This window comes from Anser cygnoides, chromosome 22 (genome assembly GCF_040182565.1).
Source record: "Anser cygnoides isolate HZ-2024a breed goose chromosome 22, Taihu_goose_T2T_genome, whole genome shotgun sequence".
Classification (NCBI taxonomy): Eukaryota; Metazoa; Chordata; class Aves; order Anseriformes; family Anatidae; genus Anser; species Anser cygnoides.
In genome coordinates this window covers 7,408,799-7,427,613 of record NC_089894.1, presented here as the reverse complement: position 1 = coordinate 7,427,613, position 18,815 = coordinate 7,408,799, and the positions used below count along the sequence as shown (strand labels likewise).

At 43.4% G+C, this 18,815-nt stretch overlaps 1 protein-coding gene across 1 annotated transcript; it reads right to left on the bottom strand.

The window, feature by feature from the left end:
• Positions 1-3,819: 3,819 nt before the first annotated feature.
• LOC106048013 (keratin, type I cytoskeletal 19) lies at positions 3,820-9,209 on the bottom strand. The gene is made up of 8 exons (XM_048053200.2): positions 8,638-9,209; positions 6,940-7,022; positions 6,464-6,620; positions 6,058-6,219; positions 5,781-5,906; positions 5,449-5,669; positions 4,616-4,644; positions 3,820-4,089 (listed from the first exon to the last, which is right to left on the bottom strand). The coding sequence occupies exons 1-8, from the start codon at positions 9,097-9,099 to the stop codon at positions 4,058-4,060; spliced, it is 1,272 nt and encodes a 423-aa protein (XP_047909157.2). The 5' UTR covers positions 9,100-9,209; the 3' UTR covers positions 3,820-4,057.
• Positions 9,210-18,815: the final 9,606 nt, after the last annotated feature.

The window sequence follows — 18,815 nt, the reverse complement described above, 5'->3', positions numbered from 1 at the left end:
AAATAAGTCAGTTTCCTTAAGCCCCCTGTAATATAAATACACTGAGGCGTGTATGCTGCTAGGGTCTGCTTGACTCTGAATGATCCCACAATAGGCAAGATCAAGCTCCATTTAAAAAAAAAAAGTAAAAGCACACACAAAAAACACACACAAAAGCCAGCAAAGCACTTCTAGAAAACACCATAAACGTTGACAGAAAACTTTGGGGATTTTTCATTTGGTCTTCTTTCACTCAGCTTTTATAACTTCTTTGGAAGCTTGCTGGTGAAATACACTTTGCTGCTTTTTAAAGTGCCCTCTGTGTTACTCCAGATTTTTATTGGATGAACCAGGTAGCAGGCAGAAAGCTGTTTCTTTCCTGTAGAATATTTACTATTGGGAAAAATAAAAATAAACGAAGCAGCCTCTACAGATTTTGTCCTATACCATAATTCAGAAAACCGTAGTGGTTTTTTGGTGGGTTTTTCACTCTTCTGCAAACTGTCAAACTCAGATCCTTAGGGTGTGTCCCCCACGATCAAAAGCTTGTAAATGCAGAGTGCAACACTTGCAGACCTGGGGCTGAACCCCACCTTCATCTTATTTGTTTGTTCTTTCATATTAAACAACTGCTTCCAAATAGCTTCGAATATTTTCCTAGAAATTGTCAGTAGTTTTTTCGAACCAAAGGAGAATCCAAGACACGGTGCCTCACTGAAGCACTGTGAAGTTTGGAGGTGGGCTGTTATGGATGGTTTATTTGCAGCTTGTGTCAGTTGCTATATGTTCCTAAACAGAAAAAAACTTCACTTATGAGACCTTACTCTTGAATGTTGGCTCTTCTGGTAAGAGAAAAACTCACTACACTGAGAGCAGACTGCTGGCAAATGCCTGTGCATGTTCAGAAGTCGCTCACCCCGTGGTATTTATTTATACTGTTTTATCACTGTCTCTAGGCTGAGAACTTCTATCTCAAAACATGCATGGTTCATGTCATTTTATAATAAACTATGTAAAGTGAAGCTGGCTTTGCTGAAAAATTGGATACAATTTACTATTTATATTAACAAAAATTTAGAAATCGAAAGTGTTTTGATAAATCTTAATTTCATACCCAAATTGGAACAAACATGTGAAAGTCATCTGTCCATCTCAGTTCTAGATCTAGGTATAATTGTGGATGCAGTCACACTTTTCAGTTATTATTACTGCATTTTAGCCAGGTTCTTTTTTTTTAAAAAAAAATATATATATATCTGTAAATTTATGAGGTTTAGAACGTTTCCAGATTCATAATCTCATATGGCTTTAAAGGAAACCTCAAATGGGAGCTCTGTCTGCTTTGACAGCGATCTGTTTTGTTCTATGCATTCTTCATTGTTCGGTACATTCTTCATTTAGCTCTTTTCTGCAGTGGGAGCACAAACCTAAACCTACATTTTCTCCTTACGGTTTGTACAAGGAAACTTAAGCCTGTCTATCCATTGCTGATGTGAAAAAAAAAAATGCTATTTCAAGCTTACGCCTTTATTCTGTTCTCACTGTCTTCTGAGATTTTTATCCACTTGAGATTTTTTATCATGACACAGTTTCAGCCCTTGCACAGTGCTCACCATTGTACTTGTGTGCATAAGCTCCTTAGCTGGCCATGCAGAGCTTCCCTGGAAGACGTTCCCTGACACGTCCACGCTGCGCAAACTCTTATTACTCCTGTCACAGTGTTAATGGAGCTGACACACTTCAGCCTCTCCTTTCTCGAGGACAAAGAGCTTCATTCAAGAAGCAGCTTGTTTATCGGCCCGGTCTTTGCTGGTAAAATCATCACTCGGGCATTACAGACTTTTTTTTTTTCTGAACCAAACTCAAAAATTATTGTCTCTGTGTGATTTTATATTAAACATTTTGCCAGAGATCCTTCATTACCCTACAAACATGGAACAAAACCAATAAAATCATAAACTATAATTCAAGTGAGGTTATCAAAACAGGAATTCAAGCCTTCTCAAGATTCTTTCAAGCCTCTGAAGCCTCCAGTTTCTTTAACAGGATTTATGAATTCATTCACTTTTTGGCATTTTAACCTCCCGAACACTTTCAAATTGTTTACCTCTTAAGCATCCTTTTTTTGCATTTAATTCAGATTTTGCAAATAGAACTTTTTGGTCAAAATGTGCATCTGCAAAGTATCCTTGTATCTTTTGCTTTGCATTCTCAGAGCATGAGAACTGCCTGGCTGACTCTTTCACATTTGCAGCTATACAGCACAAGAAACCTGCTCCAGTAATCTCATCCTCAGACTGGTTTTGTCACAAGAATTTATCGCAGGGAAGGGAATTTGTTGAGATTCAAAAACAGACCTGGAGTTTGTGGGTTTATCTGGAAGGACTTCCAGGTCTAACTGCTGTAGGGAATAAAATTGGTATAAGACATTTATTAGGAAGTGTCAGCACCCAGGAACAACCGGTCGTGAAGCATTTCATGCACAAGAGCTCTCTTCACCCCGTGCTTGCAGAAGCAGACGGGGTACGGAGGGGTGTGCGTCTCAGAGCCACTTGCACCGCGTGCATGCCGGTGCTTTGCATGCCACTGCTCCCTCTTGATTCTGCACTTGGTGCCACCAGAGCAGCTTGGCGCAGCCGTTCCCATCTTGTCCTCCTCTCTGCGTGTCTTTGCTGGTTTGTACTTTTCAGCACTGGTTTTTTCCCTCTCAGTTTTTCCCTGTCGTAGCGAAGCCACTGCGGAGTGTTACTGTGCTGGCTTTCCAGAGGCTCAGCTGGGATTTGTGTGTCAGTACCCGACAATTGCTGCTGACAGGCCACCTGAGTCACTGCTGAACCAAACCCAAGCTCCAGCACTTCGTCAATGGCAGAGGATTACCCAGCCTTGACAGAGGAGGTCCACGGCTTTGGGATGCTCCTTGCTATGCAAACACTCCATTAATCTGCAAACTAGTTATGAACAAGAGCGAAATAATTTATTCCCTCCCAAGTCCAAGGGGAGAAGTGACGAAGGGGCTGACGATGCCTCCCTAAAGCACAGCCTGCGAGATGATCCCTGCTGGGGGGTGCTCTGGGGGGGCGCCTTCAGTCTGCTGATTCTGCCCTTTTGGTTTCACCCGCAGTTCCCCGAGTCGCTGCGCACTCTTACAAAGCTGAAGAATGGGAAGGGGATACTCAGGCTGTAGCCCTGATGTTTTTTTTCAGCACAAACCCTGAAATGTCTTTTCAGCTGTAAGCTTCCAGAGTGATGGTTGGGAATGAAATTTCTGATTTCTGGTGGCCTGAACTAAAAGTGATTACGTTAAGAATTTCAGCTAGGACAATATCCTAAAAGTAGCATGAGAATGAAGGCGGTTAAACAGGGGCCTGAAGGTTTGTTACCTGTGTAGGAACCGAGGGTTTTATTTTTGTGTTTGAAGATAAATGCATCAGACCAGAAATTGAGTGAGGAGATCTCACATCTGTTCCTCACTCCTGTGTTTCTGCAGGGGTATCTTCAAGCTGTTCTAACAGCTTTATATTTTACCCCAACAAAGCATCTCCCAGCTCTTGCTTCTTCCAGAATCACTTAACATCTCACTGTTACTGCTCATCGGAGTGCACAGGCAGCGCAGTCAGTGACATGAATCCCTCCTGTATTTCCCACTCCGAGGGACCAGGGACCCCGCTGCCTCCATATGCCGAGCTCCTGCCAGCAAGAGGAGCCAGAAGGAAGCAGAGATGGAGCTCCTGCACCCACCAACACCGAGACACCGAGGCAGGGAGGCTGGCCAGGGTTTTTCTGTCTGATTAAAGCCAAACTCGAGTAATGATATTACAATAACCAAATAGGAGGTGAGACTGCAAGAAGAAGATTATCTTTATTAGAGTAGATACAGCACTTCAGTACATGAAAAAAATGTTAGTAATTAAAAAGCTAACCCAGTTTGCAAACTAATCACCACCAATCTACTTAAACTTTGTGTGGTCAAGAATTTTCCATGCTTTAACATATTAATTTCCAGCAGTTTAGAGTAATTCCTCTGCATTTTAATTCCTCTTTTCTCATCTTGAAAATGACATTTGGAGGACTTCCAGTACTATTTTCCATCTGCCAACTTGTCTCTTTTGTCTGCAATAATGTGGAGAGAAAGAACAGCAATTACTTAACCAGAACACATAAGACCACTCTCTGCAATATTCACTGAGCTTAGTTTATGTCTCATCTGTCATTCCCTTCTCTCAGAAGTTTTATTCTTCATAGCATTGATTTGAATCATACATCACTTTTACAATACAGCTGACCTTTAAAAAGCAAGTCATGCTTGCATGTTGGTACAGTTCCCCTGAGCTGGGAAGCTGAAAGTTCTTGTATCCCTTCATCTGGGGGAAGGATTACACATTTTGTGCTTTTCTTAGCCTTTATGGTAGCAAAGTCTGAGATTTTTTTTTCTGATGTCTACCATCTTTGGATGACTAAAACCTAAATTCTATCCAGTCATCACTCATGACTGCCTAGATTTTTCCTGTGACACACATCAGTGCAACAGCCCTGTCTCTAAAACGGACACCACGACCATAATATATGTATTTCTTCCTGTTAGAAAATAAAACTTCTTTGACTACTAAACATTTCCTGGAAGAGAAAGAATCCTTACCGGCAGTTCCAGAAAGGGAGCCAAACATCCTGTAGAACAAAGAGATAATAGTTGAAAGGAGATGTAACGCATCAAATGCTGTGCGAGACAAGGATGTATGAAAGCAAATTCTCTACAAGGCACATTTGGTATATAGTCAGAAAAAAAAAAAAGGTGCTAATCTCCTTGCTCTCCCTTTCAGCTCAAGAGAAGGAGTTGCTGTAGGAAGTAGTTTTTTTAAAAAATTATGGCCATGAGAAAAGACAATTATTGAAAGAAGTTGTAGAGGAAATCAAAGCCTTTCAACCCCTACCTCACTTTTTTGTTCCAGGCTATGACCTATTTTCCTCCTTGAGGCCATATGTGAGATAACAGAGAATGTCCACTTAGGTGGCTGTCTGAAAAGAGCTAGTTTGTCTGCACTCACTTCTATTCAGAATATTTATTCCTGCACTGAGTCCCATGAGGTGAGAGCTATTTCACTGGTAACAGTTTATGGGAATTTGTTGTTAATGCAGGTATTCTATAAACCATTGCTAATTGCACTGTTTCCTAAATGTCAAGCAGCTAATGATTGCTTACTGCTTTCACTGTTAGTGCCATTTAATCTTTTCTACTGCTCGTCAGTTTGCCTTTTCGTTTAGAAGCTCTTAGATGCACCCAGTTAATGTATGGAAACGTAACATTTCTAGCTTTACTATGGCCCAGAAAAAAATCATTTGTTAAAAAGATTAGAATCCCAGGAGTGTTTGAAGTTGTGCTTACAGTGATGGTGTGGCACACGAGCACCATGGCATGGTGAAACTCCATGAGGCTAAGCGCAAAGGTCTCCTGCAGCGAGCGGAGTTACTTACTGGGACTCCTGGCCCTCCAGGAGCTGTCGGTAAGTAGCGATCTCCTGCTCCAGACGAGTCTTGATATCCATGAGCATCTTGTATTCGCTGTTCTGGCGCTCCATATCAGCTCGGAGGTCGGCCAGCTGGGCCTCGATGCTGCCAATCAGGTCCTGGAGGTGCGCCAGCTGGGCACTGTAACGCCCTTCAGTGTCTGCCAAGGTGCTTTCCAGCGCGCCTTTCTGAGAGCAAACCACAAAAAGGTTGCTGCCAAGCGCAGGACTGCTTGCGGGAAGGGGAATAGGGGCATATTTCAGCGTGTTTGGGTTTACGCAGTGCAAATTTGAACGTACCATGCTGAGCTGGGACTGAAGTTCTATTTCCAGCCCCTGGAGGGTGCGTCTCAGGTCAGTGACTTCGGACTTGCTGCTCTGCAATTGTTCGGTGTTGACAGCTACTTCGCGGTTCAGCTCCTCAGTCTGAAACAGGGAAAGCACTGCGTGAGAACCGTGGGGCCTCTGGGTGGAGGTCATAAGGCTTTCACAGCAGTTTTCTGTAAGTTTTAATAATTATTTTGTTTCTTTCATGGATTTTTTTATTAGTATTTATATAACACAGAGCTTTTTCTACCTTACTGTGGAACCAGGCCTCAGCATCCTTCCTGTTCTTCTCGGCCATGAGTTCATACTGGTCCCTCATATCAGCCAGGATCTTGGACAGGTCAATGCCTGGAGCAGAGTCCAGTTCGACGCTGACTTGGCCAGCCACTTGTCCTCCCAGGGCACTCATTTCCTAGATTGAATAGCAGAGGAAGACAAAAGAGAGTACAATCATAACTGAAAACATGAACCTTCTGTCCTTTCTTCAAGGGCTAAGGTCTGACTGACTGCACTTCACTACTGGCAGGGGACATCTTTTGTTTCGCTGGTCTACACAGAAGTCTTTTCTGCTCTAGTGGAGAACCTGAGGGACTCCACACAGTGTTTTTCTAATATCACTTCCAAACATGTGTCTTGGTTGTTGTTTTTGCTTTTACCTCCTCATGGTTCTTCTTTAGGTAGGCCAGCTCCTCCTTTAAGCTCTCGATCTGCAGCTCCAAGTCCGTCCTAGCCAGCGTGAGCTCGTCCAGGACTCTGCGCAGGCCGTTGATGTCAGCCTCCACGCTCATGCGAAGGGCTTGCTCTGTTTCAAACCTCGAAAAAGCAAAACAAAGCTATTCAGGCTAGCTGATTAAGGTACTATGAAGCACATTGTTTGTTATAAATGTATCTGATAAAGGAACTATGATGTGACAAATGTCGTCCAGTGTTAAACTTCTCTCCACTTATTTTACATGATATAAATTTTATTGTGGTATAGATGATGTTTTCCGCAGGTAGAACTGCAACAACAGGATCAAACTAATGTTACCACAGAGATTTTATACACGTTCCTTTGTTTTTTCACAGTCTTTTGTCTCAATAAGGATTTTTGCCTCCTCAAGAGACCCTTTTCCTTTCAGAAGTTACTCACTTGGTCTTGAAGTCATCAGCAGCCAGTCTGGCATTGTCAATCTGCAAGACGATCTTCGAGTTGTCAATAGTGGCAGCAAGGATCTAGAAACAGTGAGAGTTCATTGCTGAGGCATGTTATTTTCTTTCCTTACACAGAAGATAAAATAGTTCAGATTGTATCTCACCTGTAGCTACACCAAATACAAGTGTATTTTATTTGGTCTCAGTAGGAAAGGATCAAAGATGTATAGCAAGTACGCAGCACAGATTTATCACAGTACTTTTGCCATTATTGTCGGTTACGGATAGCTTCCCTTACTTTTGTCTGGCAATGAAGTGGCTTTATGCTGCAAGTCCCACAGTGAGACAAAACTATGTTGGCTCACCCTTGTGAGCCAGTCAGTAGGTGACTGAGGCAAGAAAACATTTCCTGGAGAGAAGCAAAGGGAGCGAAGTCTGCAGAGCCCTCTCGGCAGAACTTGTTCTCCTTACGCATTTTCTTAACAATTAAAAGGACTGGATGATTTCAAAATAAATGATGTGTTTGTGTATCATAAACAATATAGGGTCATACTGCTTTTGGATAGCCTTTGAGTACATTTGCATTTCCTACAATACTCAGTTCAGTGTTTATTGATTCTTCTAATGCATTATAAAAGGCCATAAAGGAGATTTTGTTTACTTAGAAGCAATCCCTGTTAATTTTTAACTGGAAGGCATGTCTTTTTTTGCCTGCCACTTTCAAAACTCAAAATGTCTTCTACAAAAACAACTGGAACAACATCTTACTTCCTCTAACCAAGGGGAATAAAAGACAGGTGGAAAAAGAATCCTAAAAGGAGAAAATTATTTCCCAGTTCTGCCTTTTCTGGAGCTCAGCTTCTGAAATCAGTAAAGAATGTGAATGGGTTAAAGCACAGAGAAAGTAAAGTGTGTGGGAGCGGTCATGAACTCCAAGCTGAGCTGTGAAGAGTAAACCTCAAGTTTTCTTTCATTTATTTACATAGGTTAGTCAGCTGCCACCTGTGTTTTCCGGGGTGTGTATCATCGCCAAGTAACCTGTTATCAGCTACCCATGGGCTATTGGGGCAGTTTCGGCATTTATGTATGGGATTGATTACTTTATGTCTGCTGCTTCCATTTCCCATAAGCCAAATGTTTCAGCATTCTTATTTCAAGCTTAACTAGGTGAGAGATGCAATAAAAATATATTTAGGGGGATGTAAGTGTGAGCTACTACCTATACATTCACAAAAACGTACATAACCGATTTTTATTTTTACAGTAAAAGCAGTGTGTGTGTGCCTGGCTGAGATACGCAGGTTGCTGTCATTGTTTAGCTTGCTTTATATATATATCAGAATTTGTAGGGTTGCACATATATTAAATAGTCATACATATGCATATAGCCAGCAGATATATATATATATATGCTTTATTAAAGTAAATATTATCAGAGAATGAAATAACGAGAAATCTCAGTCTGTCTGTTTTGTACGTTCACTTAGCTAAGATTAAAAAAGGTAGATAACTTCTTACTAAGCATTTTCTTTATCCACCCTAACCAATCATTACATATTCATTTCATCTTCCTCCTTTTTGTAACCTGCAGTGCCTTCTGGCTATTTTCCTAGTGAGGCTCTTCTCTTTTTTTTATGCTTCCTTCGTAAGTGTTTGTGCAAATCTAAGGTGCTTTTTAGTCAATGTTAACACCTACCTTGTCTCGAAGGTCCTCAATAGTCTTGTGATAAGGGCTGTAGTCTCGAGCTGGGCTTGGTCCTTGTTTTTGGTACCAGTCTCGGATTTTAGTTTCAAGATCAGAGTTTGCTTCTTCCAGTGCCCGAACCTTCTCCAGGTAAGATGCGAGGCGGTCGTTCAGGTTTTGCATCGTTGTCTTTTCGTTTCCTGAGAGGAGGCCATCACCGCTACCCAGACCACCCCCGTAACCACCACCAAAACCGCCACCAAAGCTGCTGCTAAAACCACTTCCATATCCACCACCCAGGCCGCTTCCTAGACCAGAAGAGACAAATCTAGCAGAAGAGACTGACACACCCCTGCCACCAGATCCCCCGTGGATGCTTGGAGCCCTGAAGGAGCCTCCACCAAAACGGACGGAGCAGCCACCGGGTCCCCCTGCCACGGAAGAGGTGGTTTGCCTGAAGCTGTAACTCGCCATAGAGAGAAATGCCAAGGGCCTAAGGCAAGCTGCAGTTTGAGATCCTGAAGCAGGAATGTGTGCTCCTTTCCCCCACCCCACGTCTTTTATGCCTCCAACAATGGGAGTTGTCTCCAGAATGTGTTATCTGAGACCCGTGGAATTTATCGGCCTTAAACCCTCTGCCAACACGGCAATTCCTCTCATTGGTCAGTTGCTGGGAAGTGAGTGGTTCCGAAATACCTTCACACACAGGAGCCGATCCCCTCCCCCTTGCCTCTTGAAGAACAAGGTGGGATTCAGAGGAGGTGTCGCCCTGCTGAGGGGAACGTTCATAAATCTCGTCCAAGTTTACCTGTATGGAAACAAAAGGGCTGGAAGGGCACAGCCCTGCTGCAGCCTGTGCTGCATCCACAGCGAAGTCACACCACGACTCGCTTCATATGATCTCAGGAAAGTGTTATAATACAAAGCGATCAAATAAATGCTTCGTAGACTGATAACAGAGCTTGAAAGGAGCCCAAATGACCAACAATTGTGTGGATCTAAGCAAAACAGGTTCCTACCTTTCTTTTTCCTTATTTCCCTTGGGAAGAATCCTTCTTTCAGAAGGAGAGATTTCTTCACCGTGAGGGTGGTTGAACTGGAAGAGGCTGCCTGGGGAGGCAGTTGAGGCCCCGCTCCTGTCAGTGTCCCTGAGGGGTTGGGACAATGCCCTCAAAATGGTGCTTTAACTTTTGGTCAGCCCTGAGGGGCTCAGGCAGCTGGACTAGATGATCCTCGAAGGTCCTTGCCACCTGAACTATGCTGCTCTGTTATAAAATTGTAATTTGTTTGTTTGCTCTCGGTTCCTTTTGGAACAACAGTACAAGAGAGGATCTGACAGAGAATGTGCCTTGTGTGGAGGAGTCTGGTTTTGTACAGAGACAGGAATCCTCTTCAAGGAACTGTAGCTGTGTTTGCAGCTCAGGTGAGCATTGAACTTCCCTGAGTAGTACCTGGGGAGGCAGCAACAACAGAAACAAGGGCCTGGTTATACAGCTGGTCCTTGCGTTGCTACTGAAAGAGGGAAGTAAACAAAAGAAATATAATCACATAGTCTTCTGGGCTCTGAGATTAATGAAGATGTTATCTAATCACATAGTCTTCTGGGCTCTGAGATTAATGAAGATGTTCTCTCTCAAATGTTAAAGTCCTCTGTTATCCAGATGAATTTTCCTCTGTTCTCCAGATGAATTTTCAAAAGCAGTGCTGCTTTCATTACTGCAAGCTCCTCCACGAGCATCCCTAACAGACGAGCAGGTGCTTTCCATCTTTTCTTTCATTCTCTTTCTTTCCCTTGCCACCCTTCATTCCCTGCACAGCCCTGGGACTCCTCAGGAGATACAGCTGTAAAGAAGGACGGAGCAAGCTGGCCTACCAGCACTTGCAACAACCAGGCCAGGGCAGAAATTCGCCATCTACAAGTGCTTCCACTGAACCGAACATTTGGAGCGCAAGGTGCAGGCTGTGTTGTTTGGATGAGAAATCCATTTAATGCCAAGATAAGGAATTAAAGATAAGCCAAATGAAACGCATACTCGACACGAGGGCATGTCTATTCTTTATATACCCATAAAAATGCACTCACCACACACTAGTGCTTTACCCACTTTGTCCAAAGAGAAATGTCAAACTGCAGGGCAAATACAGGGAGTGTTTAAGAATAAATACACAGACTGGAAGCTGGCCAAGGAACCTGTATGAACAACCCCATTGATCCTTCCCAGAGGTTCTGTGCACAGCCAGCGCGCTGCAGCCTTCCCTGCACACTTCTAACCAACCAGCAATGGATGTACTGTATCTAGGCAATTAATTTTCAGTTTCTTACAAGTTCATTCCTTCTCCACTTCTAGCGCTTGGAAACTCCTAAATTATGTCTGTCCGTGAAATCAGAGTAAATTCTCAGAGTACTTACGGTACAGATACACGTCCAGATTCTGTGAACCACAAATGTATTTCATAGAGCTAATAATTATTTAAATACCAGTCAGTAAATATCTTCTTTCATTACTTAGTGATGTACTAGAACATGTTTATATAGAGATGAAGAGCTCAGTCTATCGTTGTCCTGAAAGCTATTAAAAATGCTTAGCTACCCTTTTAGATTTTCTAGAAGGAAGTTGCTTTTTAAACGGGAATTGTTGTGAATAGCAGAAATTGTTTAACATCCACTGGATTGCTAGTGAATGTATTTGATGCCCTTATTCGTTCTAAATACCGGAAAGAGATAGTTATGGGATGGAGAAGTATTTATTACTTTTTCCTGCAGTTAGGCACTGGGTTCCTGTTGCCCCTCATGTACTTGTTCATTGTACATAACCAACCCCTCGGTGGCCTCCCTTACAGCTTTTGGTGCTTCATAACTCGCTGTTTATGTAGACTGATTATGTCCTTTTTGCTCACATTTATATATCGCTTTTCAGTTGTAATTGATAGGATTAATTTGCCAGTTAACTAGAATTTAGCCATTTTAGTCAAATGTACTTTATTGGCAAAGCGTGGTCTCCTGGGGGACTCCCACACTGTTGGTCTGCAGGGCCGTGTCCTATGGACATAATCCATATCCCCGAGTGAGAGGGAGTCACATCGCCTTGGGGTAGCTTAGACTCTCCTGTATCCGATTGTGAGGCTGTATCAGGAAGAGGAAATGTGCAGTCTCTCTCTCTTCCTCTACCCGACACAAGCACCCTGTATTCCCTGCCTGGGGTTGCGCGGCCTCGGGGCATGCCAGCCAGTTCTTTGCTTTCTGTAGGGACCGCCGTGCTCACACAGCTCTCCGGCTTGCGCTGTAAAACCTGCAGCTGTAACTAAGAGCTACGGGGGGGCCGTTCCGCCTGCCAGGACGCACTGGTCGACCCTTCTGTGGATCTCAATGTTCTCTTTGGCCCTGGGGAGGAAAAACCTGCCCAGCAGGCTCCAGGTCCTGTGTGTAGGTGAATGAATGCTATCAGAAAGGTGGTGTCTGCACGCAGGCAAAAAGAAAGCCATAGAAGAGTTACTTTATTGTTAAATGCTGAAGCCCGTAGTTAGAGCATAAAGAGCGTAAGTCCATGGGCTTTTCTTCTCTGAACAGAAATGAGAGAAGCTTAAAGGAAGCAAACAGCGGTGTGTTCTGCCTTGTGCCCTGCAGCACGCAGAGAGGAACGTCCTTCCCTCCGGGTACTTCTTTGTTACTCCCCAGACTCCCTTCTAAGGTCCTCAAAGCAGTGCATTTTGGGGTTTAGTGAAAGAAAATGCATGTTTGCGGTGTTGCACAATGTTTTATGATCTAATTCATGAAAACTGGGGTCTGAGAGGACTCCACATTCTCTCAGAAACCCTTTGAGTGAAAGCAGCAATCATCGTGTGTGATACCATAAGAGCACTGATAAAGTGCCGCAAGCAGGTTAGGTTTGCTTCACCATACAGGGAAAAATTCCTGAAGAACGACTTGCAATTCTTCCTGGCAATTTCAAAGTACATCTGATAGTGTCAGGAGAGAGAAAGCTGGGGAGACACTGTCCAGTGGAGTGACTATTTCGCCTTGTTCATACCTCCAAATGCGTGACAAGCTTCTAGACGGTAGCACAACAGTCCCTCGTGCTGCATTTCTGGTAGAGCTGTGGTCTGAGTTTCCAGAAAGGTTTTCTAGTTTTAACTTTGCATCTCTTACCTTCATGGCTGCATGTGTTTGGTTTTGCTGGGACTCTTGTAAGATGAGAACAGGTACTTAAAAGCTTCGAAAAGCCTTTAGTGTGGCAAAGCCTTAGCTCGGGAAAGAAGGTGCTTTTATCATTCTACACAGGTCTTTTTTTCTCTCACTACAATGAGCTTAAATTATAGTAAACTGAACTTTGCCCTAAGGCAAAATAATGAATGGACAACAAAGGGAATTTCCTTTATCTGCAATTTGTCTGAGGGTGAGGGAGACACCCGTATTAAAGCCAAGCCATCCAGCAGACCCGTGGAAACAGTCCACACCCAAGCTCCTTGCTGAGACCTGGTTCTGCTTTGCCTTTATCTGCTCTGCTTGCCTCGCCACTACTGCCTTATAGAATGGTAAATATTTGTCAGGACATTTTAATGAGTTTTGTTGTAAACCATTTTTATTGCCCTTGTGTAACACTGGCATATATTTCTCTCTTACATGCTGCTAAATTTGCTTCCAGTGAAGTTCTTGAACTGCTAACGCAATTACCGTTAATGAACGCCGTGAACATTTTAACCTTCTTGACTTTTCTGGATGCACATTTTCAATCCTCATTTTTTCTCTTGATTATCAAAACTTTGGCTGCCCCACCCTACAGTTGTGTCGTGTATGCTTTTAAGATCGTATCTTTGTATGTTCTTCTCTCCTGTTAAAGATCATCGGCATGAAACATTTGAATCGTGAAACATTAATTCAAACACAAAACTTTTTTCTATTTTTTCTTTAAACTTCCTTGTGGGAAGAACCAGTGATAACGAGAACTGGTCTGCGGCTGGTACTGAAATGACTGTGTTGATTGTCTGCCCAAGATACAATTCTTAGCTTTCTTGCTTTCATATCCCCTAATTAATCATTTTTATGTGCTTTTTTTTTTTTTCAAATCCTCACAAAGCTTGCCTTGCCAAATATTCTCTGTATGTGCCAAGAGATTCAAAGACAAGAATGTTTACGTGCTGAAAAGGCAGGTCCCAGCACATGCACACACAGCTGTTAACTGTTTTAAAAGAGGGTGGGTGAGAGCAGAGAGCAATACTGTTAACTTTCTCAAAATTACTATTTTTGCAGAGTGGAAGGAATGTGACTTGGTGAAAAGAAATGCACACAGTGCCCCCATTTCTGTATTGAGAGAAATGAGAAATGAGGTGGTTTAAGGCTTCACCTTTGAAAGGAATTATGAGCGTAACATGCAGCAGGCCAACTCGTTTTTATCCCGGGGTCTAGTTCTTTATAGCAGAAACAAAATTATTTGAGCTGAACTTGAGAGATTTGGATTCCTGTTCAGTTACAGGCTTCTTTTGTGATATTGGAACTTATCTTTTCATCTCTCAATGTTCCTCATTTTTATAATATTTCAATAGATTATTGTGAGGAAAATACATGAAAGATCGTGACAAACTCAAATACTTAAAAAGGGAACAATGTAAATACTTGGAAAATACTTGAAACTGGATATGATACATACTTTGAAACACCTCAATATTGTCAGTTTCCCTGTTAGCATAAATAACTTTATAAATCTGGAATTGACTTCTCTGTCAAGCCAGAACTATAATGATAATGCACATCATCAGGGAGTAAAGTTTTCCCGAGGCAAGAAAATAAAATGGATTTTCTTATAGCGTGATTAAAGATGGTGTGGAAAGATAGGATCAGCTAGGACACCCAGCCCTGATGAGTGAAAGACAAGTCACTGGATGTATTTTTACACTTCCTTTAACCTGTTATCTGCTTGGTAAATCTCAGCAAGTTACCATGGGGCTGGAAACCATTATGAAGAGTCCAGCTTCTAACTGAAGAGAGGAGGTGTTCCAAAAGTCAGGTTTCTGCAGGCAGCAATAGGCAATTTATTTAGAGCCCACTGCCAAAACCGAATAGACTAAACCTGTCCCAGGCTTCAGAGGAACCAAGTACGTGTTGAGTGCTTGCCATGTCAGCTGCAGTTCTGCAATGATTCATGTTAAAAGAGCCCTAGAGCTCTTCAGAGGGCTGTTTCCCACAGGCCACATGGAAAATTCCTGTTTAAAAATTCCAGTTCTGGTAGAAATACAGAGAAAGAAGCAAGTGGGTGTCATAGAAGAAAGTGTCATGAGCTGTTTTATTCCCTTCATGTCTGAAACATTTGGAGAACATACTTATGTATATTTACATTTGTCTGTTTATATATTTAAATCACAGAATCATATGTCTACATTTATATTTAAACATTATTCTTTCTGTTGCTAGTTTTTTAAGTATATATTCTGATCACAGTGACAAGCCACGGCTTCCAGCCAGGGTAGAGGTTTTGCAGTGGGAGCATTAAATGCGCGTTCTGGACCAAATGAGAGAACAAGGAGCTCTCCTAGTGCCCTGCTGAGGGACACATCACCAGGATTTGGCCTTTCCTGATCTTACAGGTGGCTTCTTGCTTGAGATGAATTTTCAGAGCCTCGCCATCTCTGTTTGGTTTGGCAAGAGAACTGCCAATCCTGCAGCCCTGGGCCTGAGGAGCTGCTGCTGGGGCAGCGGTGTTCGAGCATCCTGCACACCTCGTTGGGAGGCAGAGGGCACGGCGAGTCGCTGCCACGCCTGGCTCCGGGTTCAAAAAGAAGTAAGTTTATAGGCAAATTTCACAGGATTCTCGTGTATCAGTTTACCTTCCGGGGCAGTCTTGGTTGTTAACTAACTGAAAAACCAGGATTTTCCACCAGCCTGACACTCGTGTTCTGCTTTAAATTCCCTTGTTTGAGCACTGAGGTCGGCGTGGGCTGTCTGGGTGTTTTGGGCAGCCCGCTACCACCAAACGAAGCTGAAGGAGATACTTGCTGGGTGCCTTTGCACTCCTGCCTAATGGATTCAGCTTTAATAACTAATAAAAACCGTATGATTCAGGTGACATGGTTACTAACAGCATTTTCAACAGAAAGGAGCTTTCAGCGTTTATTTAAAATGTTCACGTGCATGTAATCGCAGTGACCCTTTGGTACGACCATCATTTTTGACAGTCCAACTGGCGTCAGGTTGCGGGGAAGAACTGAACTAAGATTAGAAATGTGGTAAGGAAAGGTAGATGAATAAGGCTCTAAGTGCCTTTGATCCACAGTCGCACTCCTGCTGCCAGGGCTGTTTAAGCCCAGGAGTGCATGCCAGCAGAAAGGTGTTCCCTGCAGCCAGTCTTTGCAGTGCACATCTGAGCGTGGGTTCCTAAATAGTGGGTTGTTAGCAGTAATTGCAGTGCGCATAAACTGCTCTTTAGGCAGTGCTAAACAAGTTGTGAAAGGCAGCTCCAGCACACCCGAAATTGGAAATGGGACATTTACTGCATCAGCCGCGGGAGCATTTGCCCTTCGGGTCTGCTGGAGTGTGAGAACACTTCAAGCACTTGGGAAGTTTCTTGGCATTTCTCCTCCTGAATGTTATGTGTTACGTGAAACTTGAGAGCAATATGTTACCTGCAGCACAGAAAAATGCATTTTCCTGCAAGAACTTCTGCGTTTGCTTAGCTTGCCTGCTATTTTTCATGATTATGATAGGCTGGCAAATGTGAGAAGTGTCACAGAAGTGGCTTTTTCAGCTCATTTCCATCCATCTGTTTTTTATCAGAGGCAGAGTAAATGACAGATTTTCTCTGTTAATTACTTGAGGCCGGGGTAGGGGCCGAGAAGGAAGTTCCCCTGGCCAAAGGCTGCCGGCAGCGGCTCGGTGATACCATTTCCTTGCAGCCAAGCGTGCCAAAGCTGCAAGACTTGGAAGCAGCGGGCGGCTGTGCCTGCCCGTACCTGACTGCTGCCTTTGCGAATAGCAGCTGGGGTGGCGACGCTGGGTGATCGTCCCGATCCTGCATGAAGCACCCCCGAGGATTCGGTTCGCTAGGTGCTGCTTCTTGCTCTGGGCTCTTCTCTATCCAGTTATTTTCCGCTCTCATCTTCCCCCAGCTTCCTGAAAATGCTGTATTATGCAGGCGGAGATGATTAATTTCCAGAATTAAGAAACCTGAATACACCCAAAGATTATGATGCAGACTATCCTTCCCTACCTTTGTGAGTAGTAACAGTACAAAGTGTCAGTACCTCTCCAGTCCCCCCTACCGGCCTGCCTTTTAAACACACCACCACTTGCTGGAGCCTCCTTCTTCGTAGGTTCTTCCCCTCCCTTGGTAGGACCGGGCTCCCCGGCTGGGGCTGGCAGCCACGGCTGCTGCTAAAGGAGCTGAACACAGACAGAACAGCTTGCGTGCTAATTAAATGCATGCAGGAGCAATCCGGGAGGTTTTGACTTAATCTGAACTTGCTGATTTCCTATGGAATTACCTCAAAGCTTTCAGACAGAGTTACACGAAGCAGATAGTTCCTCTCCCCAGCCCTTCATAATGAATGATTTTCTAACCTTTTTACTGTCTGTTTTGGTTAAACACCCGTCTGGTATCACAATGTTAACCTCGTGAAAAATGTATCCATTTTATTACTTTTTTTTTTTCCTTAAAAATGTCAGTTTTCCTAAAAAAAAAAAAAATTGGAAAAAAAAAATTCTTCCATTGTTTTTGGCAGCACAGTGTCTTAATTGAAAAAGTAACCATGAAACCCATTTGAAGGAGCATCTTCATATATAGTCTTGATTCAATAATTTGATTTCTCAGGAGGTAGGATCCCTAAATAGGGAGCGGGGCTGCCATGAGACAAAGGAGCAGGAACCAGTATTTTATAACACCCCCCCCCCTGTGTTTTCCTCTGCAGGTGTGTCGGTAGCTTTGTCAGTGTGGGAAGGGAAGGAAACGAACTGGAGTGGAAAGCGGCGTCAGGTTTGAACGCAGGCTGTTGTGGTGGTGGAGACAGAAGAAGGAGCACGCAGGGATTTTGTTTTCCAGTAAGGTTATTGTCAAAGTTTTACGCTGTTCCTTCAGTGGCCTAAGACCTTCCCAGGTCTGAGCCTTGAATTTAAGTTTGAGGCCGTATGGAAGTGTTTCTGTTGCAAAATCCTGTTGCACGTTTTCTGAATTTGCCACTAGAGGATGCTGTGGGAACTGACACTGTGGGAACTGCCATGCTGCAATGTCAGCTCTGGAAAAGGTGAAACCATCAGACTGTGGTTATCCAAAGGACCCAAACTGCACTGCCGCACAAAAAATCAGCGTTCCCTCGCATGGCATCTGCAAACGTAGGCTGTGCTTCACTGATTTCAGCCCCCATCGTGTCTCGATGGGCTCTGTGGTTACGATGGGCATGCCCTGATGGGAGCAGGAGACTGTAACGTTCCTGGCAGCCAGCCTAGAGAACAATCGTCTCCTTTTCAGGCTCAGAAACATTCTTTCTAGTAAAGCTATGGTCAAATGGGGTATTTCATCCCAAAGTCCATTATAGCTGAGTAACGCTGAGTTTTAGACCTTGCTCTGAAGTAGTTAGCTCCAGTTGGTACGAGAAGTGGAATGAGTGTAAGACAGAGCATGAATCTCTGTTAGCTTATACAGCAGCCTGAGAATCATGTAGTGATTCAGGAGAGAGGTATTTTTGCCAATCCCCTTTGTTTTGTAAGGAAAGGTTTCCCCTGACTCACCTTTTTATTTTCTTTCCACTGTGCTATGGATTCTGCATGGATTGTAACGAGTGGAGAGTTGGATGCCTTTTTGAGTAATCCAGTGTTATCTGAAAAGATGATATTTAACTGGCCTGAGTCTGTTTGCAAACCAAAGTACAAAGCTATTTAACAGAATAAAAAATGCTGGTGATTTCTGTGGTGTTCAGGGAACAATGAAGGCTTGTGAGACCCACCCTATTTGTTACAGGGCGGCCCTTGAATCACTCACCTGTTATGTGGCAGACCCTGTTCAGCTGCTTTCTCAGCCCTCTGCAAATGAAAGACTGAAACATAGGTTTGTAAGTCTTAAATGAGTCAGTCCACCAGTCTTTCTTCTGTCTAGCTCAAATAATTCAAGTGTGTTACATGAAGTGGAGCAGTTTTAGTAAAAAATATGAGTACAGAGTACTGTACAGCCGTGGAGCTGGGGATACGCTCATGCGAGAGAAGAGAACCC